The following is a 20,166-nucleotide window of genomic DNA, read 5'->3' as shown; positions in this document are numbered from 1 at the left end:
GACTGGTCCTCTGACTCTGTTGCGCACAATATGCAGCCACGCAGCCGCCAGCTGATGGGAAGGGCAGGGTACCAGTCTAGTGGTTGGTGCAGAATAATGTTTTTCCATGTTGGACAATATCTATATACGCGCTAATGTGCTTGTCCTAGCTGAAATCGTGACGTTTCAAAATTAAAACATTTAATTAAACTAATTGAGTGACCTTTTTCAACATATATTCAGTGAATTTCAATGGTTTTTGAAAGTAGTTTCAACGTAAGCTCGTTAATCCATATTTTGCCACAAGCGGTTTATCCGGGTCGTGAACTAATGTGGGATACGTCATAAATTTGTGTGTTTACTGATGTCACTTCCACGTTGCCAATTCACACTGATGGAGTGTATTTGTTGACATGGCTGAAAAATCAGGACTGGAAGGGAACATCGAAATTCCACTCATTGAACCAGCATCACAAAGTTTTAAGCAACGGTGTGTATTGCTTTGTATACTACTTGTTAACGTACAGTAGCTTGAAACCATGACTTCATTCGCCTGGTACTGACTTATAGCTTTTCCAGTCAACCTTACTTTTGGTCCTAGATCTACATTCGCTGTGCGAAGCCAACTCCTCTGTCACTGCCCTGACAAGCAAGAAAATTGTCACGGGTTTACTTTTAATTGGCACGTATTTGCAAGTTTACACTTTCGTTTCAAGGATTTACATCAGCTCAACGTTATGTTAAAATACAAAATATTTTAACCAAATTTAGCAGATTGTGTTCAAATTATTTTCAGCGTTTTTGTTTGTGAATCTTGAATTAGGCCAGGAGAGTAAACAGACGATCTTTCATTATTTACTTTCAAAACCTACCCAATCAGGATTTGATTCTGCCAGCACTCTTCTGCGTAATATTTGGGATTTCAATTAGAGTTGAGCAGAAGACCAAACTTGCATTGCCAGTTTGAAGCTAAGCTAGGCTAACAAGTTAATCTACTTAGGTAACCCTTAATTAGGTAACAAATAATTAGTGCCTGTTCACCTAGTGATCAGCACCCAGTTATTTAACCTTATGTGCAGTAACCATATTTCTCTGCAAATCTTGATAAAGATTTACTTATTTTTACCTCAAACTACCTGGAATAATTTATCAATGTGTAGTTAACACGATATTCAACTTTTCCATTGGACGAGAGGCTGTTATATGACCACTAAATTGACGTTCTTAAGCGTAGGCACAACACATTTTGACGTTCATACGGTTTTCTTGAAATGAAGTAAACAATGATGGTCTGCTGCCACATTCCTGGGGAAATCCCTGGGAATACCCCAGCATGAATAAATGCAGAAACATTGTATCAGATCATTTAGACCCTAGAACTCAGCATTAAGAATACATTGGGATAAGTCAGAGACTTAAGTCTGCAGGCCTGTGCACAAGTATCCTCACCGAGACCTATCAATATCATAATGAACAAAACAAGAAATGCACACCCAAACTAGCGACTCAATCAGTGACTCGAGACTGACAGTGAAAGTGTACACCAATCTATGAAGTTATGTCAGTATCTTATGTGCCACATCAGCGGTGGTTGGGTAGTCTTGTGGTTAAAGCGTTCGCTCGTCACATCGAAGACCCGGGTTCGATTCCGGACATGGGTACAATGTGTGAAGCTCATTTCTGGTGTCCCCGCTGTGATATTTCTGGAATATTGCTAAAAGCAGCGTAAAACTATTCTCACTCACTATGTGCCACATCTTAATAATCACCTTTTAGTGATCGATCAGTGAAGACTGACACAGGGTCATTAACAAATACAGAAGTCACATTGTAAACATGTGGCAAATGTATAATGGTCCACTGTCACTGTGACTGACTTACTGAGGTAGTTTTTGGTTAAGTATTTGAAACCTGTAAGTTAACACGACATATATGTATAGCCAAAGTAATGTGACTGCTGACCCCCAGCCAAAACTGTGACTTATTATCAGTATGACCTCCCTTAACCCCTGTTTGACCTCCTCCAACCCAAGAATAACCTCTTCCAAACCCAGTATGACCTCCAAACCCAGTATGACCTCCAAACCCAGTATGACCTATTCCAACCCAAGTATGACCTCCTCCAACCCCAGTATGATCTCCCAGAGGGAGAACATACCTTTAAAGATTTACAGTTTTCGAGTAAAACCAAATGTGTTATGACATAAATATGTAGAATTATAAAATGCACATGTGCAGGTACCAGAAAGTTATTGATCTAGATGCTTGAGCCCTCATGTTCAGTGTTAGGCCATATTGTGTCCTTCATCTTCCAGCATGATGTCTATGTCTGTGTCCAACATCGCGGTCCGGGAATGGTTCTCCAAGACGCGGGAGGGGGTCAAGCCATGGGGCGAGTTCATCAACACCTCCAAGTTCCGGCTCCCCAAAACAGTGGCGCCGATTCCCAAGAGAGTCATGAAAAACATCGAGAACTTCCAGGGCAACTATCTGTTTGTCTTCATGGGCCTCGTCATCTTCTGTGTGTAAGTACCCCCGTGCAGGCTGCAGAGGTTCCACCCCTAACCTAGCCAAATGTTGAAGCGAAGACCTGTATCATGGTACTATAAAGTGTTTATTAGTTTATCGTTTCCTTTCTTCACCCGGGGGCACGGGTGGCCCAGTCGTCTAAGACGTCGCGATTCGCTGTGCAGAGTTGCGTCCCTTGGGCACGCCAGAAACCTGTGATTGTGGGTTCGAATCCCGGTTCGCCCTGATTATATTTCTAGGTTTGTCAGAACCATACCCATGCTTGTGGGTTTCACCGAACTGGGACCTGCATCACTTGGGGCCTTCCTCCAACATTAAGCTGACACGCCGTGATATAACTGGAATACTGTTAAAAGCGGCGTAAAACCCAACTCTTTCACTCACTCACTTTCTTCTACCACATGAAGCTGCAATATGACTGAAACACTGTGCAACTTTAACCCTGCTCATCGTCTCATGTTTCAGGTTGACATCTCCCATGCTGTTGGTGGCTCTGGCTGCCTGCCTTGGAGCCTGTTACATCATCAGTCTTAAGAACGCCACCCAGAAACTGGCCATACTAGGTAGGTACAAGACACGCGACATGACAACACTGCCACATGCTACCGCTAAACAAAGATCTGAAGACATCCCATTAGGGGTCATGTCAGAACGACCTTTCATCCGATCAATCAGAGTGTCGCTTACCAGATTATGAAAGTGACAGTCGGAATGTGCTTTCTTATCATGCAACCTCGAAAACTTTATTCCCAACAATAGTTACGTGTTTAACGTCTGAATCCATACAATCTAGCCCATCTATTAGCCATTCCAGAATGTTCTTTTGTTCAGGTTTCAAATCTTTAATCGAGAATTTGTCAAAATATGTTTTGAAGCGTAGTCGCCAATTTGAAATTAGTGCTGTAAAGCACGAGAAAGCTGCCTTCTGATTGGTCATTCCATTGGTCGGTCAAAGTTCGCGCAAGGTCGATCTGACTGGGATGTCCTCAGATCTTTGTTTAGCGGTAGCGAGAACTAAGATCTGATGTTAATGAGATTGTACAGGAATCACACATGTCGGCCCAGTTGTTGTGGACTCATGTGACACCTTAATTCACTGCCTGTGTCAATTCCGGGTGAGAGCAGGTCCCCAGCAACCTAGTCATAGGAGGCCATTAATTGGATGGTCAGACTGGGTGACTAGGTTGATTGCAGGACATCGTACCCCGACACTGTTTTGTGTCGCTCATAATATCAATCACTGGATTGTCTGGCCCAGACTCGATTTTTTTTACAGGCCATTGTCCTGCAGCTGGAATATTGCTGAGTGAGGCGTTAAACAACAAACAAGTATGAGAGACTTGGGGGAAAATCTGAAAACACTTAGGAATTCTTATTGAATGATCAACAAGCTACAAGGAATTGTGCATTATCTGAGTATCTAAATTTTGTAAGTTTTGTCACTTTTCAGGGACACACAATTCTTAATTCCAAGTTTGTCTATTATTGGAACAGCATAACATGGCATTTTTCTTACGTCCCGTTGCTATGGGCCTGATCACAAACAATGACAACAATGCAAGAAATTATCCAGTCAGTTGTAAGCAAAAGTATAGTGCTCTGTGAGAACTACTGAAAATAGTTTCAGCCATATATCCGTGCCCCTATTTGTAATGTATGATGTCTGTCATCCAGGTGTATATTCATTCCCGAATGCATACAGTCAATTTGGGTTTTCCTTGGCAAATTGTTTGTATTTATCCGTGAATACATACGTCCTTGGATTTTCAGGGCAAATGTTTTTTTATTCATTCGTGAATACAACCAGTGAAGATCATGGGTGGAATAGGTCTTCATCACTATATGCCTGCCGTAAAAAGCGACTATGCTTGTCGAAAGAGGTGACTTACGGGAACGGGTTTTCAGGCTCACTGACTTGGTTGATGCATGTCATCGTATCCCAATTGCGTTGATCCAAGTTCATGTTGTCAATCACTTGATTGTCTGGTCCAGATTGATTATTTACAGACCACCATCATATTGCTGGAATATGCTGAGTATGGCGTTAAACAAATAAACAAACAAACACGCATACAATGCACCCATACATCCAAAACTTGCTCCCTCATGAAATATTGTCAGTGGATGTAAAAAACAAACTTGGATTTTCAGTGGCAAATATTTTTTTCTTCCATGTTACCCCAAAGGCAACCAAGCAACCCTGTAAATGTAATACATATTGTCTGTCCCACGTACTGAAGGTGTGTGTCTTGTGTTGCAGGACGGGAGGTGACGGTGGCCCAGCAGTACGCATGTGTGGGTGTGCTCTCCTTCCCCCTATTCTGGCTGGCGGGGGCGGGCTCCGCTGTCTTCTGGGTCATAGGTCAGTACTGGCACTTGCTGTAGCTTCATCTGTATTGATTACATTGGCAGTTTATTTTTGTAGTGAAGTGTTGTAAACTGATTGCTTGAACTACATTGTGAAATGGGATTCTAGGCCTGGAGACTGATGGACTTTATCTCCATGACTTCCTCCTAATTCATGTGAGCTACAGTGGCTGTGGCTCCATGTTTTTTAGGGCTGGGACGACACACCAACTCTGCGATCCGATACGTATCTCATAACTTGATACCTTGTTCACGATCCGATACATATTTTTTTCGTAGCCTAATGTTGTAACTAGTACATGTAATAACTATGATCATGTTGCAGAGTAAAGAATCGCTTCAAGAGTTTTGCTGTTTTATTTATATCATCCTTAAATGAATGTTTGAGAGAAATGATGCTCTTGTTTAGAATGTTTTCCTGTGGGACAATCATTCATCAATCATTGTCAGCTTTTCAAACCGGTCAATATTGAAAGTTGAACCAATTCCAATGACTAGTTGCCATGGTGATTCTCTCTGCAGGTGCTTCCTTTTTCGTCATCATGCTGCACGCCACTCTGCATGTGACAGCTGAAGAGGCCGAAGCTTTCGACATCGACATGGACGAGGTTCAAGTTGTCTGAGTTGTCTCCCTTGCACTAACTCTTGTTTTACACCGGTACATACATTACCTTCTGTTGCTGAACATCACATCATATCTTAGGCTGAGAAAAATAATAATCTGAGAAATAATAATAATTCTCAGGCACCACACACTCCATCATAAAGTTCGCCACACTTTTTGTTTTTATTTCCATTTTTAAAAAACCCTAAAGAAATCCTTAAATATTCCATGTCCAACTGTAGTCAAATACTGTATTCCAGTATTTTACTCATCAAGGAATACATTTATGTAGGGAGGCCCTTTCCCAGGTTGATTGTACACAACTGTTTGTTTGGTTTCATACTGGTTTACAACCCAACGAGACACACACAAAAACACTTTCTGCCCGCACTATATTTTCAAAAGCCATTGCCAGGGGACTAATTCTTTTATTTTTTTTTAGCCTTAGTTATCACACTGCAGCCCATTGAATGTCGTCACATCATGCCACATTTGCACATACACATCACATCACACATCACATTTGCACATACACATCACATCACACATCATGTTTGCACATACACATCACATCACACATCACGTGTTCACATCACATCATGTCACATTTACACATCACTTCACATCACATCACACATCACGTTTGCACATACACATCACATCACACATCATGTTTGCACATACACATCACATCACACATCATGTTTGCACATACACATCACATCACACATCACATTTGCACATTCACATCGCGTCACATTTGCACATACACATACCATCACATTTGCACATACACATCACATCACACATCACAAAACATTTGCACATACACATCACGTTACTCATCACATCACATTTGCACATCACACATCACATCACATTTGCACATCACACATCACGTCATCACGTCACATTTGCACATCACACATCACGTCACATTTGCACATCACACATCACGTCACATTTGCACATCACACATCACACATCACATCACATTTGCACATCACACATCACGTCACATTTGCACATACACATCACGTTACATCACACATCACAAAACATTTGCACATAATCACACACCTACACACACATCACGTCGGTGACCCCACGTCACCATGATCACATCACATCTCATCACACATCAAATCCATCCCATCACACAACACTATTAAGTGTGTAGTTTTGGCTTGTAGTTATTCTCTGTGTGTGCCGCTTCCTATACCAGACTTTCACACAAAGGATCCCTTTTTCTACTCAGTAGCAGAACTTTCACCAGGCCAAGTATTGAGCCTCCCCTTACATAGTTGCCTTGCCTTGCTGTGTTGTGTGTGTGTCTAACTGCTAGCATTGACAGTGACAGTTCATGAGGATAGAAACATCCTTCATTATCCAGCGTGTCTTATCTTCATCCTTTTATGATGTGTACCCTCGACCCATTCACCACCTGAATTTGTATTGAATCTGGTTCAAATGACAACGATTCGAAACGTCATCCAGTCTTCTTTCATGGTTGAGACATGCACACTGTCACTATTACTTGTCTTGATGAGTTTTTGTCTCAAACACACCTGGGACCACCTTGCAGAATAATGACCTTCTCCCTGTCTTACGGCATAAGAAAATAATTGTGTTGGTTCTCAGGCACCGCCCGCATCATCATAAAGTCCGCCACACATTTCGTTTTTATAACCATTTTCAAAAAAAATAATTAAAGTCCTTAAATATCCTGTGTTTCAAACCCGAGACCCCGGCAGTGAAATGCTTCAATACTTAAGATCAACAAGATTTGGTCAAAATTATTGTAAACAAAATTTGGTAACATACTAGCTTGAACTCCCCCGCACCCCCGCAAGCCATTGCCTAAGAACCATTTCTTTTATTTTTTTAAGCCTAATACTCATGAAATTATCTTCTCAAGTTGGACAGTCTTCTTCTTATATTAAACGGGGGCACGGGTGGCCCAGTCGTCTAAGGCGCCGCGATGCGCTGTGCAGAGTTGCGTCCCCTGGACACGCCATAAACCTATGATTGTGGGTTCGAATCCCGGTTCACCCCGATTATGTTTCTAGGTTTATCAGCACCATACCCGTGCTCGTGGGTTTTACCAAAGTGGTAAACGTCTGAGACCTGCATCACTTTGGGCTTTCCTCCCACATTAAGCTGACACGCCGTGATACAACTGGAATAATGTTAAAAGCAGCGTTAAACCCAACTCAACCCAAATGTTATATTTGGGATAACACTTTCTTAGTAAAGTACAGATTCTAGTACTTCTTTTGGGTTGAGTCCCATGGGAGCCGTGCCAATTTACACTTGTCAGAGGGGTACACAAAGTACGTGATCTAGACAACCAGTTGTCGGACTTTCATTTTTGTGGAAGCCTCGGTGGCTGAGTGGGTTGGAATCCCGGACGGGACTCAACCCAAAAGAAGTACTAGAATCTGTACTTTACTAAGAAAGTGTTATCCCAAATATAACATTTGTTGTATAGAAGTCCTGTTTCCTCCCTTGCTGATCTGGGCTGCAATTACTTAGTTATATTTTGGCTGGCCTATTGCATAGTCCAATAAAAAATTGTGAATGAAATTGACATCTCTAAACAACATGTTGACTGCCATTTAGATTTTGGTTGATTGCAGGATTTGCTAGGCATGTGTACAGTCAACTGGGCTTTGCCATTTTCCACATGTTTTCATATCATTGATCAAGGTGCTCAAGTGATTTGATGCATTTCGTGAGGGAAAACCCATTTCATTACAATATAGATCTTGATTTTCAATCAGATCGTCTTGACTGGGCAACGCCATTTTGTTTAAAGCAAATGAAAATGATATGAGAGGTGGAATCTGGTTGGTCAATAAGAGGGACATAGAAGGGACTTGACTCGTAATAGCCACTTGTACCGCTACAATCGATCCCTAAAATACCAGCCCAGTTCAGCAAGGGAAGAAACTGTTTTTTATCGTCAGTTAACTCCACTTCAAGATGATGCAACTCATTTGTATAACTATGAGGCCATGATTTTGATTACACATGTATGCCCAACTCGCATGCAGAAGAGGCAATTTGGTTGGTTGGTGATTTCAAGTTAATGAGTGACAGTGGCTAAGTTGGTGACACAAGAGATGGAGATGCTGATGTTGCCGGTGGATGTGTCCAGGGTAGGCTAAATGCGCTGGATAATCGAGGATGTTTGGTGATATATAAGATTAGTAGTTTTCTAAAAGACAAGGTTTCACTGTCAAGTTCTGATGTTAGCCATGGTTGTTGTGACTGAAATTCAGGAGCTACATTGGGTGGATCACGAAGGCACTCTTGACCTTGTGCTATATATAGTCTTTGGTTTGTTACTTGCATGAGTTTTATATCTTTGTGTATTTTAAGACGATCAGGACTTTTGAAATAGTTTGTTGTAAGCATTATTTAAACCCAATTTCGGGGGCACGGCTGGCCAAGTCGTCTAAGACGCCGCGATTTGCTGTGCAGAGTTGCGTCCCTTGGGCACGCCAGAAACCTATGATTGTGGGTTCGAATCCGGTTCGGCCCGATTATGTTTCTAGGTTTGTCAGCACCACACCCGTGCTCGTGGGTTTCACCGAAGTGGTAAACATCTGAGGCCTGCATCACTTCGGGCTTTCCTCCCACATTAAGCTGACACACTGTGATATTACTGGGATACTGTTAAAAGCGACATTAAACACAATTCACTCACTAACTCATTTTGGCAGGATGTGAGTTAAATTGACAAGTTAGCAAGTTATAATGTTCTCTTGACTATCATTCACACCTGAAAATTTTTATTCCAGGTTTCCATAGCAACATGAATGGAATCTCCAGAATCTGTGACAGCTGAGCATTAAGGACACTAACACAGTTTGCGTCACACTGCTCTAAGAACGTGTTTCTTCTCAACCTGTGTCAAATGTAATACCTTTCTCTATGCAGTCGGAAGACAGTGTGGTAGGTCACAGAGTGACATCCAGAACTATAGTGTTGTCTTTCACTCCTCATCCACCTCATCCATGGTCAGATGCTCTGCCTCATCAGCATTATTGTGTCTGATGGATTCGACAGGAACTCCCTCTGCATATTCTAACACCAGTGTTTGGCCGGCCACGTTCTATTAAAAACAGATAGTGGATGTTGGCTTGGCCAGTCTTGATTACCTGACTAAACAGATTCCATTGGGGGTAAAAAAAAATATCTTTGTTCATCTATCATGCTATGTTAGTTAGAATATGTCCTGTTAAACATATCTGTCACCACTCCCCAAAACAGAATTGTTCTATGGGCCTGAGGCCTTTCAGTGTGGAATAAAACTTATCCTTATCTTTATCCATTGGGGTAAAAGACAAAAAAGAAGCAAAAATCATACACCGTATTTGACATAATAGGCGCCCAGGGCGCTCTCAAAATTAGAAATAGGGGCCTCTTATTAGAATAAAATTTTGGTGAAAAAAAAAAACAGTTGAAAGATCGTAAATTTCGTGGTTTATGCTGACAGCCTGAAATGATACAAAAGAAAAGTCTGTGTGTATCATACATGACAGAAATATCTTTTGCAGAATTTAAATGCCCATAATTAAAGGTGCATATAACACATGAATGCGTATTATACACGAATAAATAAGTGTGTGTACATTGATCAATCGGAAGGAATTGGAATTGTTCAAAAGCCAATATATATGGATATAAATGCGATGTTTATTAATGCGAGAAAAGACCACTCGCATTTTTCGCATTTAATTCACGCTCGCGTTAATTTCCTGATTTACAGTATTAGCAAATATCGCCGTGGGCGCTTATTAAGTCGAATTCGATAAATGTATAAATGTTGCGGCAAAATTGGTTTTGCCTGATTGCAGGGAACACAAGTATTTTTGGTTTCGTATTACAATTCCATACCTTTCTTCAGCTACAAGTCTAAGACCCTATTCCACAGAGCAATCTCAGTGCTACAACTACCATAAACCTATTATAAAGTATGGGAGTTACAATCATCTCAGCGTGAAGATCGCTTTGTGGAACGGGACTCTGTACGTCAATAAATCTCTGTCGTAGACGTATATTGCATGAAATGTTCATCACTCCAAGGCCTTATGTGTTTAGTGGGTATTGTATATAGACTGTGTGGGGCATCACGATAAAACTGCTGAGGGGGTGTTGTGATGTCTCTCCTTCCGATAGGTGATTAGTACGAACAATATAGACATGTTCGGGTGCTTCATTTGCTGGGCAATATTATTTTTGAGTGAATATAGTGTTTTAGTTTTATCTTATCTTAAGTCAGATCAGAAGACAAAATTTTGAAAAAATGTTAGTGAAATTGAAATTGAGATAAATATTTTTGTTAAGTGGCATATTTTTCTTCAAATGCATTTTGGTTTTAATTAGTTATATTTGTACGTTTGAAAATGTGAAAAACAGAGTCATAAAACAAACGTGAAAAAAGCCCAATTGGTCTGTAACAGTAGAGTGTGATAGCTTGGTGATATTGTGGGGTATAAAAATCACAAGTTAACCATCAGACAGACAGAATGCAGTGTCAAACAGCTGAAGAAATTCATTAGAAAACTGTTGTTATTAATGGTTTGCATGCGATAATGTTTACATAGTGACCCTTCTCAGAATTTGTTTGACAGAATTTTCAAAAACCCTTGGTCAAAATAAAAATATGATTGCAAAAACATGTGATTCTGGGAAGCGTTGGTTAAGTGATATACATAAGAACAATGAAAATGTTTTTGAGAATTACAATGTTTATAATGTTACTGATGCATCGGGAGATTTATATGAAGACAGGTTTTGTACCCACCACATGAAGAAGTAACCTAGTAGAGACTTTTGGGTTGTTTCATTCTTGGTGACTTAAAGTTATGAGACCAAAATATAAACAATATAAATTCTAATTATGTTTTAAAAGGTTGTAAATCTTCTATGTTTTAAGAACCTAAGAGCAATCAAATGTACCGGTAACATGCCAAAAGATACATCATGCATCAATATTTCCAAAACAATAAGAATTTAATTATTAGACTGCAGTGAAAGCATGTTTAAGGCATATTAATACTACTCACCTTTTGACAGGGATAATCAGATATGTCATATATAAAAATACACACTTGACATATGAGAATCAGTATGTGTATCATGGAAAGATAAACATGTTCCTATCAAGAGCGGAGTAGTATAGCTTAATATCTGACTTCAGTCACAAGAACCAATGATCGGTTTCTGTTTGCAATAAGAACAAGTTCTGGTAAAAGAATTCTGCATCATCAGCTGTTTGTAGGGGCACTGCTGGGGATGTTTTTGGTGTTTCTGTACAATTGTTTGTATATATTGTTATGCCAACTGTGTGGAATGTATTTATTTCATCTCAATGCATCCATGGACAATGTGATACTATTTTTGCTAGGTGCATCATTATCAGAGGTGAATAAATGTGTATTTGTGTTAAAAAGTGTTTCTTGTTTTCTTTTGATTGGTGTGTCTATTACTCATAGAGATTCACTGATGTGATATTGCTGGAATGGTGCTAAAAGCGGTGTAAGATCACTCACTCACTCACTCACTCATTCACTCACTCATACAAATTCTGAAGGCTTGAAGAAAATTAGAATATCGACATACTTTGTTTACATATCTTCCCAAGGCAAGAGCAAGGCAAGGGCATTAAGTGACTATAAAAGTCAGTTAATGCCCTTGCCTCAGGAAGATGTGTTTTCAAGGCAACGTTTTCTGTTGATTTCAAAGTAATAAATTTAATGAAAATGAAGCAAATATCTCAGGGTTTGTTTGAGTTACATCACTATATTATCACAACTTTCTCTGGAGGAATTTAGGGTTGTGCTGTGATAAATGTTCACAGCTCTTGTTTCAAATACACATATTTCGGGTTTTGAGGTCACAATGTATTTCCCCACATGTTTAGCAGAGGTGTGTGCTTTGTTGAGTGATGTTAAAACGGCTATGGTGTGAGTTCTGTTTATTGATGTCTCCGTTATGACCACGTTGTGTGTGTTTTTACACCTTGAAGTCTTCAGTAACCCATGCTTGTCGTAAGAGGCGACGAACAGGATCGGGCGGTCAGGCTCGCTGACTTTGTTGATGTATGTGATGGTGCCCCAATTGATGAGGTGGTGAGGTGAAATGGGGCTTAGCGTTGCGTCCATGTGTATAACACTTATATAGCGACGTGCATGCACATGTGTATGTTTGGCTGCCTGTACTAGTCCGGACTGATGGCGATTTATAGTGCTAGCCCACTGAGATATCATCCCGCAGTTTAACATGAATACCCCACTCAGACACAGTATACTCAGTCCTTGTTTTAACCCCTTAACGCCACGTGCCAGGCAGGGTAACAGCAAGTACCAGCTATTAAAGTCTTTTGGTATGACGCGGCCGGGACTCCAACATTCGTCTTACATGTTGTGATATTGCGGATATGATTTTCAACGTTTAACTCCAATTGAACTTTTAATTTGGTTAAAATAAATGTGTATAAGTGATTGTTGGTCGCTGTACCTGCGAAAGGCTTTCAACGCAGCTTATAACAGTATTCCAGTTATATCTGGGCGTGTCCAATCTCATTAAAATTAGACTCGCTAAAGTTCTCGCTAATGCTAATTGTTTGGCGGCAGCCAGAAATAAGATCTGATTTTAATGAGATTAGGGCGTGTCAGCTTAATGTGGGAGGTAAGCCCAAAGTGATGCAGGTCTTAGACGTTTACCACTTTGGCTAAACCCACGAGCACCGTTTGGTGCTGAAAACAATCGGGCGAACCGGGATCCGAACCCACAATCCGAGGTTTCTGGCGTGTCAAGAGACGTAACTTTTCCACAGCAAATTGCTGCGCCCCGGATGACTGCATGGGCCCCACCATGACCCCCGAAGGGGATTGAAGTAGTGCACAATTGTCCCCCTGAGAGGATATGTAAGGACACATCATTCAAATTAGTTTTCTTCTGTCCATGGCTTTAATCGTAGAATATATATTATCGTAATTTTCGGGTTGTCCTGCTAATAATCGCCAGTAGCTGGAGGGTTGGTGTACGTCCTGATGGCCTAGAATGCAGGTAGCAGATAAACCGTAAGTCCCCGCGGTAGCTACCTGTGGTTGTTGGCGATCAATAGCATGGTTTGATATTGTACTGGACCCGTGAAGATCCGGGATAGAATAGGTCTTCAGCAATCTAAGCTTGCCGTAAAAGGCGACTAACGGGATCGGGTGGTCAGGCTCGCTGACTTGGTTGATGCATGTCATCGATCTCTATTGCGTGCATCGATGTTCATAATATTAATCACTGGATTGTCGGGTCCATACTCGAGTATTTACAGACCGCCGTCATATAGCTGGAATATTACTGAGTGCGGCGTTAAACAACAAACCAACCAATGATATTGTACTGTCAAATAATAGACATAACTTGTTATTGCTCTAATAAAATCTGCGCTACTCTAGTTATTTCACTGTCCATCGTCTACATGGTTTAGGTATTATTATTAGTGTATAATTTGTGCTTGTCACGATACGGCGACTTAATGCGACTTAAAATTTCAACTCACTCACTCGAAGAAACATACAGTTTAGACAATATTTAGACAAATGTAGGCCTATTCCGTTATTTAGACACGCCCGCCTTCAAGTAGAGCTGTCAATTTCATTTTTTTGACCTGACAAGCTATTTGGCTCATTACATATTTTAAGTATATAAGACGATACAAAGTTCAAAGTGGAGGAAATGATTTTTTATTGAATATCGAGCATTTATACACCTAAATTAATATTCCAGGCTTGTGAAGCAAAGTAGGGGGGATTTGTATCTCCAGATTTTTAGACTGGATTATATTTACCAGCCCGAGTGATATAACTGGCATACACATTACCACCACTCAAAACAGTGAGTGAGTGAGTGAGTATGGTTCTACGCCGCTTCTAGCAATATTCCAGCAATATCACGGGTCTTTGGCGTGACGAGCTAACGCTTTAACCACTAGGCTACCCGACCGCCCCACCACTCAAAACAACAAACAGGAGGTCAAATGCTAACTCGGATTGTGATGATAATTGTTTTAATGGCATATATCAATAAAAAAAAACAATGTCCCCTCAACAACGTTTTAAAATAAATGTGTTGATATATTTGAGGTAGAGGGGGATGGGTGTGCTGAATTTTCTCTTTCAAAATAATGAACACGCCTGGAGTAAAATGTAAAATAAAATTTAAAAAAAAACATTCGTCAGATTTTTCTGTAACGTCATCTTAAATATGTTTGAAACTTTTCCAATAGTGTTAAGACATTAAATTAATTTTCCGCTTGAAAAAAATCGATACTTAATGAAAATATAATGGCATTGATAAAGGCGACAGCGTCATGTGTATTGAGTGAAACGTCTTAAAATACACTACATCAGACTCAAGAGTGAATGCCCGCTAACCGACCAATGAAATTTGCCGTTACAGCCGAGCACCTGTCGCCGCCATGTTTGTTCACTAAGGACGCTGTTCTGACATGAGTTCGATTTTGGCGGCGTGTTTGGTTTGATCCTAGGAAAATGGCGAGGGTTCTTGGAGTTGGAGAGGGTATATTCGTTCTGGCCTTCATCTGGACATTATGTATTTTACTCTGCCTTGTGTTTTCAAGGGCGCAAACAGCGATTTCGTGAGTGTTGTTAAGCTATCATCATAAACTTGTTTGATAGGCATTACTTAGAAGTTGGCGTATGACAAGATAGACACAATTTTAGGGATAACAACTTCTTTAATACTGTACAAAGCGACGTTTCGGTCTTGCTTGACAACGGTATAAGGATCTATACCGAAACGTCGCTTTTTACAGTATTAAAGAAGTTGTTATCCTTAAAATTGTGTCTATCCTATCATCATAAAACTTACACCAATCTTGACATGTTTGGTATAAACTGACCCGGCTATAATCACGAACAAATATGTTCAGATTACATGTAATTTAGTGTGGGTAAAAAACTCAAAATGAATTAATTATTTTTTGACCAGCAGGACCTGTTGTTACAATGATAAAATGTTGTGTATCCCGTTCAAATAGGCCCTAATACATTGATACACCAATACCAATATATCTAGGTGATGTGGCAAATGAGACTGGTCTTTAACACGATTTATTTACATATAACAACGAACAAACAAATGCTATATGTACGTTTCTTTTCTCTCCAGCAACATGGGTCCAGTGATGATCTTTATCGGGGGATTTCTGACAATAGTTCTTGTGTTCATCCCCCGGGAACCACAGACACCCTCAGCGGAGGAGGAAGTGAAAGTAGGTTGTAACCCAGGTCCATGTAACTAATAATACTAAATAACAAATTCGCTAAAAACTCGTAGACAAGGCCAAATCAGGCCTCAAAGTTGCGACTAAAATGGTCGCCAATGCGACTTTAATTTCAGTTTGGGTACCGTCTAAAATTCAGAGGTAGCCAAATGACCTAAAAAATATCTTGTGGTGACTAAATTCTATTGTTACACATCTGGTGACACAAAAATAAATAAAGCTGATCTTGGAAAACACGTCTGCTAATAATTCCTCCTAAAGTCAACAACGAACCGAAATACATATATATTAATGTAATTAGTACTTTATTTTAGTTGACAGTGCTCATTGGATAAGCAAGCCTGAACGATATACCAATATAATCTAGTAACATAAATTGCATCAGTGTTCGAGTATTTGATAAAAAATAATTACAAATGGTTTTGGCTACCTACAATATTAGCTTGACTTCTTCATTTTACAACTGGCTACCTGGAAAAAAAAATACTTGTAGCCATATGGCCATACTTTGCCTCGATTTTATTTTTAATTTTTAAAACCTTCATCATTACATCTATTACCATAAACATATGTGCAAAACTGTTCCGTGTACGGCCTCGTCTATGAGTTTTTGGCGAGTTTGTTTATTATTATTATTATTATTAGTTTCATGGTCCTGTGGTTGTAGTCACGCTGTCCTGCTCCTTGGGGTAAGCATAGTTCAAGGGGGCTCCGAACTTCCAATGTTCACCATTGGACTGTTACTCAAAATAGTTATCACTGGTTTGTAATGTTAAACAATTGGGAAATTTGTAGTAGCCTGCATTAATTTGTATTAGCCCTAGGCTAGCAGCTAGTATTAAGCTCTAACTCTTGTTTATCTGGCCAGTCACGATGACGATTATTTACATGACACCGTGACACAGCTGTGTTATTGCCGAGTGAGGCATAAAACAATATAAACAATACATTGAAGAAAAATCTCACAGGATTTGGCAATTTGGCAGAATAGACGTCTGAAATATCTTCTCTTCTTCATGTTTTAAATTTCTGAAATTCAAGCTCAATTTCCTAAGGCACATTTTCCAAAATATCAATAAAAAGCATTATATATCCCATGGCCATCAGCGACCATCCATTCTCTATACGAAGGAGTAGTAGATGTGTAGTACATCTTTTCTCCATGACTACCTGTTAACTTTGTTGACCGATAACATTCGAGTTTAAACAATGATGAATAATGAAGGAATACACAGGGGCCAAGCTTTTATTCGAGACAACCATTACTTTGACACATAAAAGTTCGACACAACAGTTGTTTCACAGTATATATGTCTATTCCTAACATATTATATATATAAAACAGAAACACATGACGGTTATAATCTCTTTTTCATGTAATGTCATTCTTAAAATCATCTATGTTTAGAGGTAAAATCGCTCAATTGAGTAACTTTAGAAACTGTGTACAGTATTTGAGTGAAATGCCCAAAATGATTTGCATCCCCTATCAAAACCTATAAAGAATGATAGTCAATAGTTCATTGACCAAGCAGACATTGCATTGATGTATGGGGCTACAAAGTACATTAAGTTGAAGCTGGTGACTTTATTTGCTACGCATCAGAATGGATAACATGATCCATTATGTAAGAAAACAAAATATTAGGTCTTTCAAATAAAATCTTCCGAAACCTATATTAAAATACACATAGTAACCAAGGAAATATATAGCTATTTTCTCGGTACTCTTCAGGATAGGAGGTTCCTTTCAGCCACAATGTGCAGTATTCACACTTTGTGGGAATGTATAGCCCATTCCATGTTTGTCAACACCATACGACCACCCACATTAAGCTGACTTGTAGTCATTAACCGTATTCGACGTAATAAGCGCCCAGTTCTAATAAGCGCCCACGGCGATATTTGCAAATATATTGGCTAGTGAACAATCCCAATTAGCACCCCTTCTGATTGATCAATGTACACAAGACTTATTTATTCGCATATAATACGCACTCATGTGTTATATGCACCGTTAATTATGGGGAATTAAATTCTGGAAAAATATATCTGTCATACATCATGATACATAAACATTTCAGGCTGTCAGCAAAAACCATGAAATTTATCTTTCAACTCTGTTTTTTTCACCAAAATAATAATCTAATAAGAGCCCCCTATTTCTAATTTTGAGAGCGACCAGGGCGCTTATTACGTCGAATACGGTAATTGAAATACTTTTCTAAACAGTGTTAAAACTCACTCACTTAGTCAGGCACAGAGTACCTGATTAACAATCCACACCAGCAAGGCATGGTGCCAAGAAGATTTATAGCTTTCTGTGACTTTAGCCACTCGTCATAAGCCCGAGTCTAGCAAAATTCTGTTTGGTCTTGTTAGCTCAGCTTACAAAATACTATATGATAACTCTAAACAATAGAGCCAAGTTTGGGCTGGAAGACTAATTTTTGGCACAGACTGGTGCTGCCTTATGTATATTTCCTTTCCTGGTGATTTAGTTTGTCAAATCATTGGTAGTTGGGGAAGCACAGCTGTGTAAGGAGTTGCTATGCAGAGTTTCTTCCCTTAGTCATGACAGGATCTGCCGAGCTGTTGGTTTTCCTTTGGCTGTCAACCTGTTTACGGTCCTTAGTTTGTGAACATGCTGGTGTTTCACCTGTTTAGGACACGTATGCAACCACTCAACAAGTTTGTCTGATATTTTGAAAGGTTCCATGATGTAGCCGTTATATTGCTTACTGCTCATAAAACAATGACCAAATCAGATTCACTGACACAGAGGTGTTTAATGTTTCAGATATACGACTACGCCATCATCTACAGGTCCGGTCTGATTGCTGTGTGTGCACTGTTCGTCCTGGTGGGGCTGGGGCTCTACCTGACATCTCACGCCATGCAACCCATCTATGCCAAACCCATCAGGAGACTCCGAGGATGATGCATAAATTCCTGCTGGTCCGTTAGTCCTGGACTACTAAATTGTGCTGAGGACAAGTAAAAATCCAATGATGGCAGTTCTCATTGACTAGAATCATTTGAGGGCTGTAATTCTGAACCAGTTCTTGATGCTTCAATTTTGCTACATGTTTGAACTGATTAAAACTTTCCGAGTCAAGCCTATATATTTAGAACATCTAAAACATTGTTTCATTTTTTTAAATCTTAAAATGTTCACAAATTTTGGGAAAAACCCAATAGAGTGATGAATACATGAGTGAAAAATTATTGGTTACCCAATTAAAAATTGCTCAAAAAGTTATCTGGAGCTCTGCTAACAAAATATGTTCACATATTGAACAACTTAGTCTCGTTCAAATAGGACTAGTTACAAACACTGAGGATGAATGAATAAACGTTTGCACTAGCCCGCTAGACTAGTCTTAAAAAATAGAATGTCTGAGGCTTGATACACGCATGTGGAGACAAGGTTGTCTGGAGCATTGCAAATATATTTTATATCAAAAGACACGAGGGTGAGATTTTATTTATCATCCAACATCATTCTTCCACCTTTTTCAGTTTGTAGACAGTAATAAGCAGTGTCTTAAGTGTAAAAAGTACTGCTAACAGCTTCAGTAGCCGAGCCATTAGTGATGTCATTTGATTGTGATGTCATGGTAACAACCAATGATGTCACAATGGTCTGCAAAGTATTGTGATGCAATTTCATTCCAGCGATATCTACAATGTAGATATCACTTGATCTCACCCAAGCATGTCTACTGTGGGAGTTAGTTTGGGATGATAAAAAATTACCTAGAAGTCTTGAAAGTAGTCTTCACTGTAGGGAAATTTGATATACCGGTATTGTAAAATGAATGGGAGTGTGTGCTGCAGTCTGATTGGTTGAAAAAGATGACATGGCTGTGGAACGTGGATCCTTTCTGACTTTTCACTGTGTGTAAATACTTTTCTTTGAATCTTTTGGGGGCATGGGTGGCCCAGTCGTCTAAGGCGCCGCGATTCACAGAGTTGCATCCCTTGGGCACGCCAGAAACCTATGATTGTGGGTTCGAATCCCTGTTCGCCCCAATTATGTTTCTAGGTTTGTCAGCACCATACCCGTGCTCGTGGGTTTCACCGAAGTGGTAAACGTCTGAGACCTGCATCACTTTGGGTTTTCCTCCCACTTTAAGCTGACACGCCGCGATAAAACTGGAATACTGTTAAAAGCGGCGTTAAACCGATCTCACTCACTCGAATCATTTTTTTTTTTCTGAAACATGTTACTAAACTTGGTAAAATGGATAGCATTATATTATACATCAAGTTTGACCAATATTTATCAGTACAACATTGATTAGGGCTTTCTTTATCACATCCAGGCGAGCTCAGTAATCACAGAATTATGGCGTGTCATCCATTG

General features: G+C 39.8%; 2 protein-coding genes across 2 annotated transcripts; both read left to right on the top strand.

Moving 5' to 3' along the window:
- The first annotated feature begins 341 nt into the window (after window positions 1–341).
- Window positions 342–11,442, top strand: LOC139458418 (prenylated Rab acceptor protein 1-like). Its single transcript, XM_071239843.1, has 6 exons — window positions 342–469; window positions 2,295–2,504; window positions 2,974–3,071; window positions 4,769–4,870; window positions 5,398–5,483; window positions 9,286–11,442. The coding sequence occupies exons 1-6, from the start codon at window positions 393–395 to the stop codon at window positions 9,301–9,303; spliced, it is 591 nt and encodes a 196-aa protein (XP_071095944.1). The 5' UTR covers window positions 342–392; the 3' UTR covers window positions 9,304–11,442.
- Window positions 11,443–14,970: 3,528 nt separating this feature from the next.
- On the top strand, window positions 14,971–19,039 carry LOC139457874 (transmembrane protein 218-like). The gene is made up of 3 exons (XM_071239222.1): window positions 14,971–15,149; window positions 15,683–15,785; window positions 18,598–19,039. The coding sequence occupies exons 1-3, from the start codon at window positions 15,043–15,045 to the stop codon at window positions 18,736–18,738; spliced, it is 351 nt and encodes a 116-aa protein (XP_071095323.1). The 5' UTR covers window positions 14,971–15,042; the 3' UTR covers window positions 18,739–19,039.
- Window positions 19,040–20,166: the final 1,127 nt, after the last annotated feature.

The sequence above is a fragment of the Haliotis cracherodii genome, unplaced genomic scaffold (assembly GCF_022045235.1).
Source record: "Haliotis cracherodii isolate W230 unplaced genomic scaffold, xgHalCrac1.p SCAF_12, whole genome shotgun sequence".
NCBI classification, from domain to species: Eukaryota; Metazoa; Mollusca; class Gastropoda; order Lepetellida; family Haliotidae; genus Haliotis; species Haliotis cracherodii.
Note: the sequence above shows the minus strand (reverse complement) of the source record. Positions and strands in the feature narration are given on the sequence as shown.

What these genes read in the sequence shown, in the direction of transcription:
- LOC139458418 (XM_071239843.1), top strand. Translation starts at nt 393, where the DNA reads ATGGCTGAAAAATCAGGACTGGAAGGGAACATCGAAATTCCACTCATT. An exon ending in TCACAAAGTTTTAAGCAACG is followed by an intron (nt 470 to 2,294) that starts GTGTGTATTGCT and finishes TTCATCTTCCAG; the next exon opens with CATGATGTCTATGTCTGTGT. An exon ending in GGCCTCGTCATCTTCTGTGT is followed by an intron (nt 2,505 to 2,973) that starts GTAAGTACCCCC and finishes CTCATGTTTCAG; the next exon opens with GTTGACATCTCCCATGCTGT.
- LOC139457874 (XM_071239222.1), top strand. Translation starts at nt 15,043, where the DNA reads ATGGCGAGGGTTCTTGGAGTTGGAGAGGGTATATTCGTTCTGGCCTTC. An exon ending in AGGGCGCAAACAGCGATTTC is followed by an intron (nt 15,150 to 15,682) that starts GTGAGTGTTGTT and finishes TTTTCTCTCCAG; the next exon opens with CAACATGGGTCCAGTGATGA. An exon ending in CAGCGGAGGAGGAAGTGAAA is followed by an intron (nt 15,786 to 18,597) that starts GTAGGTTGTAAC and finishes TTAATGTTTCAG; the next exon opens with ATATACGACTACGCCATCAT.